The sequence below is a fragment of the Salvelinus alpinus genome, chromosome 6, assembly GCF_045679555.1.
Source record: "Salvelinus alpinus chromosome 6, SLU_Salpinus.1, whole genome shotgun sequence".
Taxonomy (NCBI): domain Eukaryota; kingdom Metazoa; phylum Chordata; class Actinopteri; order Salmoniformes; family Salmonidae; genus Salvelinus; species Salvelinus alpinus.
Window position 1 is genome coordinate 97,468,074 of NC_092091.1, and position 11,211 is coordinate 97,479,284.

The 11,211-nt window shown below is 47.2% G+C and overlaps 1 protein-coding gene across 1 annotated transcript in view; it reads right to left on the minus strand.

The window, feature by feature from the left end:
- Window positions 1-11,211, minus strand: part of tll1 (tolloid-like 1) — a 154,391-nt gene that overhangs the window by 5,387 nt on the left and 137,793 nt on the right. The window contains exon 19 of the mRNA XM_071408503.1: window positions 691-771. Within this exon, the coding sequence (XP_071264604.1) occupies window positions 691-771 (81 nt within the window). The remainder of the gene's footprint in view (window positions 1-690; window positions 772-11,211) is intronic.

The following is an 11,211-nucleotide window of genomic DNA, read 5'->3' on the forward strand; positions in this document are numbered from 1 at the left end:
ATAGTAGAGTAGAGTAGTGTAGAGTAGAATATAGTAGAATAGAGTAGTGTAGAGTAGAATATAGTAGAATAGAGTAGTGTAGAGTAGAATATAGTAGAATAGAGTAGTGTAGAGTAGAATATAGTAGAATAGAGTAGTGTAGAGTAGAATATAGTAGAGTAGAGTAGAGTAGAATATAGTAGAATAGAGTAGTGTAGAGTAGAATATAGTAGAGTAGAGTAGTGTAGAGTAGAATATATTAGAATAGAGTAGTGTAGAGTAGAATATAGTATAATAGAGTAGTGTAGAGTAGAATATAGTGGAATAGAGTAGTGTAGAGTATAATATAGTAGAATAGAGTAGTGTAGAGTAGAATATAGTAGAGTAGAGTAGTGTAGAGTAGAATATAGTAGAATAGAGTAGTGTAGAGTAGAATAGAGTAGTGTAGAGTAGAGAAGAAAAGAGATGAACAGAAAAAAATAGACCATCATCCTGACAATTGTGTAAATGTTCCTTTGGATTGACAGCTGTGACATCATACACACCATAACATTACAGAGGGTGAGTGTGTGTGTGTGTGTGTGTGTGTGTGTGTGTGTGTGTGTGTGTGTGTGTGTGTGTGTGTGTGTGTGTGTGTGTGTGTGTGTGTGTGTGTGTGTGTGTGTGTGTGTGTGTGTGTGTGTGTGTGTGTGTGTGTGTGTGTGTGTGTACCAGGATAGTTGTTGTCTCCAAACTGGGAGTGTGAGTAGAGGTTCTTCTGACGAGTCTCTGCCTTCAATCTCCCTCCACACTCTGGAAGAGGAGAGAGACAGACAGGGACATTTAGAGAGTGAAACTAACCTCCCTCCACACTCTGGAAGAGGAGAGAGACAGACAGGGACATTTAGAGAGTGAAACTAACCTCCCTCCACACTCTGGAAGAGGAGAGAGACAGACAGGGACATTTAGAGAGTGAAACTAACCTCCCTCCACACTCTGGAAGAGGAGAGAGACAGACAGGGACATTTAGAGAGTTAAACTAACCTCCCTCCACACTCTGGAAGAGGAGAGAGACAGACAGGGACATTTAGAGAGTGAAACTAACCTCCCTCCACACTCTGGAAGAGGAGAGAGACAGACAGGGACATTTAGAGAGTGAAACTAACCTCCCTCCACACTCTGGAAGAGGAGAGAGACAGACAGGGACATTTAGAGAGTTAAACTAACCTCCCTCCACACTCTGGAAGAGGAGAGAGACAGACAGGGACATTTAGAGAGTTAAACTAACCTCCCTCCACACTCTGGAAGAGGAGAGAGACAGACAGGGACATTTAGAGAGTGAAACTAACCTCCCTCCACACTCTGGAAGAGGAGAGAGACAGACAGGGACATTTAGAGAGTTAAACTAACCTCCCTCCACACTCTGGAAGAGGAGAGAGACAGACAGGGACATTTAGAGAGTGAAACTAACCTCCCTCCACACTCTGGAAGAGGAGAGAGACAGACAGGGACATTTAGAGAGTGAAACTAACCTCCCTCCACACTCTGGAAGAGGAGAGAGACAGACAGGGACATTTAGAGAGTTAAACTAACCTCCCTCCACACTCTGGAAGAGGAGAGAGACAGACAGGGACATTTAGAGAGTTAAACTAACCTCCCTCCACACTCTGGAAGAGGAGAGAGACAGACAGGGACATTTAGAGAGTGAAACTAACCTCCCTCCACACTCTGGAAGAGGAGAGAGACAGACAGGGACATTTAGAGAGTGAAACTAACCTCCCTCCACACTCTGGAAGAGGAGAGAGACAGACAGGGACATTTAGAGAGTGAAACTAACCTCCCTCCACACTCTGGAAGAGGAGAGAGACAGACAGGGACATTTAGAGAGTTAAACTAACCTCCCTCCACACTCTGGAAGAGGAGAGAGACAGACAGGGACATTTAGAGAGTTAAACTAACCTCCCTCCACACTCTGGAAGAGGAGAGAGACAGACAGGGACATTTAGAGAGTGAAACTAACCTCCCTCCACACTCTGGAAGAGGAGAGAGACAGACAGGGACATTTAGAGAGTTAAACTAACCTCCCTCCACACTCTGGAAGAGGAGAGAGACAGACAGGGACATTTAGAGAGTGAAACTAACCTCCCTCCACACTCTGGAAGAGGAGAGAGACAGACAGGGACATTTAGAGAGTGAAACTAACCTCCCTCCACACTCTGGAAGAGGAGAGAGACAGACAGGGACATTTAGAGAGTTAAACTAACCTCCCTCCACACTCTGGAAGAGGAGAGAGACAGACAGGGACATTTAGAGAGTTAAACTAACCTCCCTCCACACTCTGGAAGAGGAGAGAGACAGACAGGGACATTTAGAGAGTGAAACTAACCTCCCTCCACACTCTGGAAGAGGAGAGAGACAGACAGGGACATTTAGAGAGTGAAACTAACCTCCCTCCACACTCTGGAAGAGGAGAGAGACAGACAGGGACATTTAGAGAGTGAAACTAACCTCCCTCCACACTCTGGAAGAGGAGAGAGACAGACAGGGACATTTAGAGAGTGAAACTAACCTCCCTCCACACTCTGGAAGAGGAGAGAGACAGACAGGGACATTTAGAGAGTTAAACTAACCTCCCTCCACACTCTGGAAGAGGAGAGAGACAGACAGGGACATTTAGAGAGTGAAACTAACCTCCCTCCACACTCTGGAAGAGGAGAGAGACAGACAGGGACATTTAGAGAGTGAAACTAACCTCCCTCCACACTCTGGAAGAGGAGAGAGACAGACAGGGACATTTAGAGAGTTAAACTAACCTCCCTCCACACTCTGGAAGAGGAGAGAGACAGACAGGGACATTTAGAGAGTGAAACTAACCTCCCTCCACACTCTGGAAGAGGAGAGAGACAGACAGGGACATTTAGAGAGTTAAACTAACCTCCCTCCACACTCTGGAAGAGGAGAGAGACAGACAGGGACATTTAGAGAGTTAAACTAACCTCCCTCCACACTCTGGAAGAGGAGAGAGACAGACAGGGACATTTAGAGAGTGAAACTAACCTCCCTCCACACTCTGGAAGAGGAGAGAGACAGACAGGGACATTTAGAGAGTTAAACTAACCTCCCTCCACACTCTGGAAGAGGAGAGAGACAGACAGGGACATTTAGAGAGTGAAACTAACCTCCCTCCACACTCTGGAAGAGGAGAGAGACAGACAGGGACATTTAGAGAGTGAAACTAACCTCCCTCCACACTCTGGAAGAGGAGAGAGACAGACAGGGACATTTAGAGAGTTAAACTAACCTCCCTCCACACTCTGGAAGAGGAGAGAGACAGACAGGGACATTTAGAGAGTTAAACTAACCTCCCTCCACACTCTGGAAGAGGAGAGAGACAGACAGGGACATTTAGAGAGTTAAACTAACCTCCCTCCACACTCTGGAAGAGGAGAGAGACAGACAGGGACATTTAGAGAGTGAAACTAACCTCCCTCCACACTCTGGAAGAGGAGAGAGACAGACAGGGACATTTAGAGAGTGAAACTAACCTCCCTCCACACTCTGGAAGAGGAGAGAGACAGACAGGGACATTTAGAGAGTGAAACTAACCTCCCTCCACACTCTGGAAGAGGAGAGAGACAGACAGGGACATTTAGAGAGTTAAACTAACCTCCCTCCACACTCTGGAAGAGGAGAGAGACAGACAGGGACATTTAGAGAGTGAAACTAACCTCCCTCCACACTCTGGAAGAGGAGAGAGACAGACAGGGACATTTAGAGAGTGAAACTAACCTCCCTCCACACTCTGGAAGAGGAGAGAGACAGACAGGGACATTTAGAGAGTTAAACTAACCTCCCTCCACACTCTGGAAGAGGAGAGAGACAGACAGGGACATTTAGAGAGTGAAACTAACCTCCCTCCACACTCTGGAAGAGGAGAGAGACAGACAGGGACATTTAGAGAGTTAAACTAACCTCCCTCCACACTCTGGAAGAGGAGAGAGACAGACAGGGACATTTAGAGAGTGAAACTAACCTCCCTCCACACTCTGGAAGAGGAGAGAGACAGACAGGGACATTTAGAGAGTGAAACTAACCTCCCTCCACACTCTGGAAGAGGAGAGAGACAGACAGGGACATTTAGAGAGTGAAACTAACCTCCCTCCACACTCTGGAAGAGGAGAGAGACAGACAGGGACATTTAGAGAGTGAAACTAACCTCCCTCCACACTCTGGAAGAGGAGAGAGACAGACAGGGGCATTTAGAGAGTTAAACTAACCTCCCTCCACACTCTGGAAGAGGAGAGAGACAGACAGGGACATTTAGAGAGTTAAACTAACCTCCCTCCACACTCTGGAAGAGGAGAGAGACAGACAGGGACATTTAGAGAGTGAAACTAACCTCCCTCCACACTCTGGAAGAGGAGAGAGACAGACAGGGACATTTAGAGAGTTAAACTAACCTCCCTCCACACTCTGGAAGAGGAGAGAGACAGACAGGGACATTTAGAGAGTTAAACTAACCTCCCTCCACACTCTGGAAGAGGAGAGAGACAGACAGGGACATTTAGAGAGTGAAACTAACCTCCCTCCACACTCTGGAAGAGGAGAGAGACAGACAGGGACATTTAGAGAGTTAAACTAACCTCCCTCCACACTCTGGAAGAGGAGAGAGACAGACAGGGACATTTAGAGAGTGAAACTAACCTCCCTCCACACTCTGGAAGAGGAGAGAGACAGACAGGGACATTTAGAGAGTGAAACTAACCTCCCTCCACACTCTGGAAGAGGAGAGAGACAGACAGGGACATTTAGAGAGTGAAACTAACCTCCCTCCACACTCTGGAAGAGGAGAGAGACAGACAGGGACATTTAGAGAGTGAAACTAACCTCCCTCCACACTCTGGAAGAGGAGAGAGACAGACAGGGACATTTAGAGAGTGAAACTAACCTCCCTCCACACTCTGGAAGAGGAGAGAGACAGACAGGGACATTTAGAGAGTGAAACTAACCTCCCTCCACACTCTGGAAGAGGAGAGAGACAGACAGGGACATTTAGAGAGTTAAACTAACCTCCCTCCACACTCTGGAAGAGGAGAGAGACAGACAGGGACATTTAGAGAGTGAAACTAACCTCCCTCCACACTCTGGAAGAGGAGAGAGACAGACAGGGACATTTAGAGAGTGAAACTAACCTCCCTCCACACTCTGGAAGAGGAGAGAGACAGACAGGGACATTTAGAGAGTGAAACTAACCTCCCTCCACACTCTGGAAGAGGAGAGAGACAGACAGGGACATTTAGAGAGTGAAACTAACCTCCCTCCACACTCTGGAAGAGGAGAGAGACAGACAGGGACATTTAGAGAGTGAAACTAACCTCCCTCCACACTCTGGAAGAGGAGAGAGACAGACAGGGACATTTAGAGAGTGAAACTAACCTCCCTCCACACTCTGGAAGAGGAGAGAGACAGACAGGGACATTTAGAGAGTGAAACTAACCTCCCTCCACACTCTGGAAGAGGAGAGAGACAGACAGGGACATTTAGAGAGTGAAACTAACCTCCCTCCACACTCTGGAAGAGGAGAGAGACAGACAGGGACATTTAGAGAGTGAAACTAACCTCCCTCCACACTCTGGAAGAGGAGAGAGACAGACAGGGACATTTAGAGAGTGAAACTAACCTCCCTCCACACTCTGGAAGAGGAGAGAGACAGACAGGGACATTTAGAGAGTGAAACTAACCTCCCTCCACACTCTGGAAGAGGAGAGAGACAGACAGGGACATTTAGAGAGTGAAACTAACCTCCCTCCACACTCTGGAAGAGGAGAGAGACAGACAGGGACATTTAGAGAGTTAAACTAACCTCCCTCCACACTCTGGAAGAGGAGAGAGACAGACAGGGACATTTAGAGAGTGAAACTAACCTCCCTCCACACTCTGGAAGAGGAGAGAGACAGACAGGGACATTTAGAGAGTGAAACTAACCTCCCTCCACACTCTGGAAGAGGAGAGAGACAGACAGGGACATTTAGAGAGTGAAACTAACCTCCCTCCACACTCTGGAAGAGGAGAGAGACAGACAGGGACATTTAGAGAGTGAAACTAACCTCCCTCCACACTCTGGAAGAGGAGAGAGACAGACAGGGACATTTAGAGAGTGAAACTAACCTCCCTCCACACTCTGGAAGAGGAGAGAGACAGACAGGGACATTTAGAGAGTGAAACTAACCTCCCTCCACACTCTGGAAGAGGAGAGAGACAGACAGGGACATTTAGAGAGTGAAACTAACCTCCCTCCACACTCTGGAAGAGGAGAGAGACAGACAGGGACATTTAGAGAGTGAAACTAACCTCCCTCCACACTCTGGAAGAGGAGAGAGACAGACAGGGACATTTAGAGAGTGAAACTAACCTCCCTCCACACTCTGGAAGAGGAGAGAGACAGACAGGGACATTTAGAGAGTGAAACTAACCTCCCTCCACACTCTGGAAGAGGAGAGAGACAGACAGGGACATTTAGAGAGTGAAACTAACCTCCCTCCACACTCTGGAAGAGGAGAGAGACAGACAGGGACATTTAGAGAGTGAAACTAACCTCCCTCCACACTCTGGAAGAGGAGAGAGACAGACAGGGACATTTAGAGAGTGAAACTAACCTCCCTCCACACTCTGGAAGAGGAGAGAGACAGACAGGGACATTTAGAGAGTGAAACTAACCTCCCTCCACACTCTGGAAGAGGAGAGAGACAGACAGGGACATTTAGAGAGTGAAACTAACCTCCCTCCACACTCTGGAAGAGGAGAGAGACAGACAGGGACATTTAGAGAGTGAAACTAACCTCCCTCCACACTCTGGAAGAGGAGAGAGACAGACAGGGACATTTAGAGAGTGAAACTAACCTCCCTCCACACTCTGGAAGAGGAGAGAGACAGACAGGGACATTTAGAGAGTGAAACTAACCTCCCTCCACACTCTGGAAGAGGAGAGAGACAGACAGGGACATTTAGAGAGTGAAACTAACCTCCCTCCACACTCTGGAAGAGGAGAGAGACAGACAGGGACATTTAGAGAGTGAAACTAACCTCCCTCCACACTCTGGAAGAGGAGAGAGACAGACAGGGACATTTAGAGAGTGAAACTAACCTCCCTCCACACTCTGGAAGAGGAGAGAGACAGACAGGGACATTTAGAGAGTGAAACTAACCTCCCTCCACACTCTGGAAGAGGAGAGGGACAGACAGGGACATTTAGAGAGTTAAACTAACCTCCCTCCACACTCTGGAAGAGGAGAGAGACAGACAGGGACATTTAGAGAGTGAAACTAACCTCCCTCCACACTCTGGAAGAGGAGAGAGACAGACAGGGACATTTAGAGAGTGAAACTAACCTCCCTCCACACTCTGGAAGAGGAGAGAGACAGACAGGGACATTTAGAGAGTGAAACTAACCTCCCTCCACACTCTGGAAGAGGAGAGAGACAGACAGGGACATTTAGAGAGTGAAACTAACCTCCCTCCACACTCTGGAAGAGGAGAGAGACAGACAGGGACATTTAGAGAGTGAAACTAACCTCCCTCCACACTCTGGAAGAGGAGAGAGACAGACAGGGACATTTAGAGAGTGAAACTAACCTCCCTCCACACTCTGGAAGAGGAGAGAGACAGACAGGGACATTTAGAGAGTGAAACTAACCTCCCTCCACACTCTGGAAGAGGAGAGAGACAGACAGGGACATTTAGAGAGTGAAACTAACCTCCCTCCACACTCTGGAAGAGGAGAGAGACAGACAGGGACATTTAGAGAGTGAAACTAACCTCCCTCCACACTCTGGAAGAGGAGAGAGACAGACAGGGACATTTAGAGAGTGAAACTAACCTCCCTCCACACTCTGGAAGAGGAGAGAGACAGACAGGGACATTTAGAGAGTGAAACTAACCTCCCTCCACACTCTGGAAGAGGAGAGAGACAGACAGGGACATTTAGAGAGTGAAACTAACCTCCCTCCACACTCTGGAAGAGGAGAGAGACAGACAGGGACATTTAGAGAGTGAAACTAACCTCCCTCCACACTCTGGAAGAGGAGAGAGACAGACAGGGACATTTAGAGAGTGAAACTAACCTCCCTCCACACTCTGGAAGAGGAGAGAGACAGACAGGGACATTTAGAGAGTGAAACTAACCTCCCTCCACACTCTGGAAGAGGAGAGAGACAGACAGGGACATTTAGAGAGTGAAACTAACCTCCCTCCACACTCTGGAAGAGGAGAGAGACAGACAGGGACATTTAGAGAGTGAAACTAACCTCCCTCCACACTCTGGAAGAGGAGAGAGACAGACAGGGACATTTAGAGAGTTAAACTAACCTCCCTCCACACTCTGGAAGAGGAGAGAGACAGACAGGGACATTTAGAGAGTGAAACTAACCTCCCTCCACACTCTGGAAGAGGAGAGAGACAGACAGGGACATTTAGAGAGTGAAACTAACCTCCCTCCACACTCTGGAAGAGGAGAGAGACAGACAGGGACATTTAGAGAGTGAAACTAACCTCCCTCCACACTCTGGAAGAGGAGAGAGACAGACAGGGACATTTAGAGAGTGAAACTAACCTCCCTCCACACTCTGGAAGAGGAGAGAGACAGACAGGGACATTTAGAGAGTTAAACTAACCTCCCTCCACACTCTGGAAGAGGAGAGAGACAGACAGGGACATTTAGAGAGTGAAACTAACCTCCCTCCACACTCTGGAAGAGGAGAGAGACAGACAGGGACATTTAGAGAGTGAAACTAACCTCCCTCCACACTCTGGAAGAGGAGAGAGACAGACAGGGACATTTAGAGAGTTAAACTAACCTCCCTCCACACTCTGGAAGAGGAGAGAGACAGACAGGGACATTTAGAGAGTTAAACTAACCTCCCTCCACACTCTGGAAGAGGAGAGAGACAGACAGGGACATTTAGAGAGTTAAACTAACCTCCCTCCACACTCTGGAAAAGGAGAGAGACAGGGACATTTAGAGAGTTAAACTAACCTCCCTCCACACTCTGGAAAAGGAGAGAGACAGGGACATTTAGAGAGTTAAACTAACCTCCCTCCACACTCTGGAAAAGGAGAGAGACAGGGACATTTAGAGAGTTAAACTAACCTCCCTCCACACTCTGGAAAAGGAGAGAGACAGGGACATTTAGAGAGTGAAACTAACCTCCCTCCACACTCTGGAAGAGGAGAGAGACAGACAGGGACATTTAGAGAGTGAAACTAACCTCCCTCCACACTCTGGAAGAGGAGAGAGACAGACAGGGACATTTAGAGAGTGAAACTAACCTCCCTCCACACTCTGGAAGAGGAGAGAGACAGACAGGGACATTTAGAGAGTTAAACTAACCTCCCTCCACACTCTGGAAAAGGAGAGAGACAGGGACATTTAGAGAGTTAAACTAACCTCCCTCCACACTCTGGAAAAGGAGAGAGACAGGGACATTTAGAGAGTTAAACTAACCTCCCTCCACACTCTGGAAAAGGAGAGAGACAGGGACATTTAGAGAGTTAAACTAACCTCCCTCCACACTCTGGAAAAGGAGAGAGACAGGGACATTTAGAGAGTGAAACTAACCTCCCTCCACACTCTGGAAGAGGAGAGAGACAGACAGGGACATTTAGAGAGTGAAACTAACCTCCCTCCACACTCTGGAAGAGGAGAGAGACAGACAGGGACATTTAGAGAGTGAAACTAACCTCCCTCCACACTCTGGAAGAGGAGAGAGACAGACAGGGACATTTAGAGAGTGAAACTAACCTCCCTCCACACTCTGGAAGAGGAGAGAGACAGACAGGGACATTTAGAGAGTGAAACTAACCTCCCTCCACACTCTGGAAGAGGAGAGAGACAGACAGGGACATTTAGAGAGTGAAACTAACCTCCCTCCACACTCTGGAAGAGGAGAGAGACAGACAGGGACATTTAGAGAGTTAAACTAACCTCCCTCCACACTCTGGAAGAGGAGAGAGACAGACAGGGACATTTAGAGAGTGAAACTAACCTCCCTCCACACTCTGGAAGAGGAGAGAGACAGACAGGGACATTTAGAGAGTGAAACTAACCTCCCTCCACACTCTGGAAGAGGAGAGAGACAGACAGGGACATTTAGAGAGTTAAACTAACCTCCCTCCACACTCTGGAAAAGGAGAGAGACAGGGACATTTAGAGAGTTAAACTAACCTCCCTCCACACTCTGGAAGAGGAGAGAGACAGGGACATTTAGAGAGTTAAACTAACACTTTTGTTCAGGCTAAATAAACATATATAGACCGAGATATAGATATTGTGCCACATTAAAACACATTTTTTTTGCATGTTCTGGTATTCACCACTAGAGGGTGGCAGTGGACCCTTTTACCATCACTGGACACCGGCAGGTAGAACTTACTGTTCAGTTACTTCAACAGGTGGTTTATCAGTTAGTAGCACAATAAACACACACACCATCACAAAGAAACAAAAACACACTTGCAAACACACACAGAGAGAGAGAGAGAGAGAGAGAGAGAGAGAGAGAGAGAGAGAGAGAGAGAGAGAGAGAGAGAGAGAGAGACAGAGAGAGAGAGAGAGAGAGAGAGAGAGAGAGAGAGAGAGAGAGAGAGAGAGAGAGAGAGAGAGAGAGACAGAGAGAGAGAGAGAGAGAGACAGAGAGAGAGAGAGAGAGAGAGACAGAGAGAGAGAGAGAGAGAGAGAGAGACAGAGAAGAGAGAGAGAGAGAGAGAGAGAGAGAGAGAGAGAGAGACAGAGAGAGAGAGAGAGAGACAGAGGGAGAGAGACAGAAAGACAGAGAGACAGAGAGAGAGAGAGAGAGAGAGATACAGAGAGAGAGAGAGACAGAGAGAGAGAGAGAGAGAGAGAGAGAGAGAGAGAGAGAGAGAGAGAGAGAGAGAGAGAGAGAGAGAGAGAGAGACAGAGAGAGAGAGAAAACAAATCCAATTTTGATAAACTCCCATATCTACTGGGTGAAATTCCACAGTGTGCCATCACAGCAGCAAGATTTGTGACCTGTTGCCACAAGAAAAGGGCAACCAGTGAAGAACAAACACCATTGTAAATACAACCCATATTTATGTTTATTTATTTTAACTTGTGTGCTTTAACCATTTGTACATTGTTACAACACTGTATATATATAATATGACATTTGTAATGTCTTTATTGTTTTGAAACTTCTGTATGTGTAATGTTTACTGTTAATTTGTATTGTTTATTTC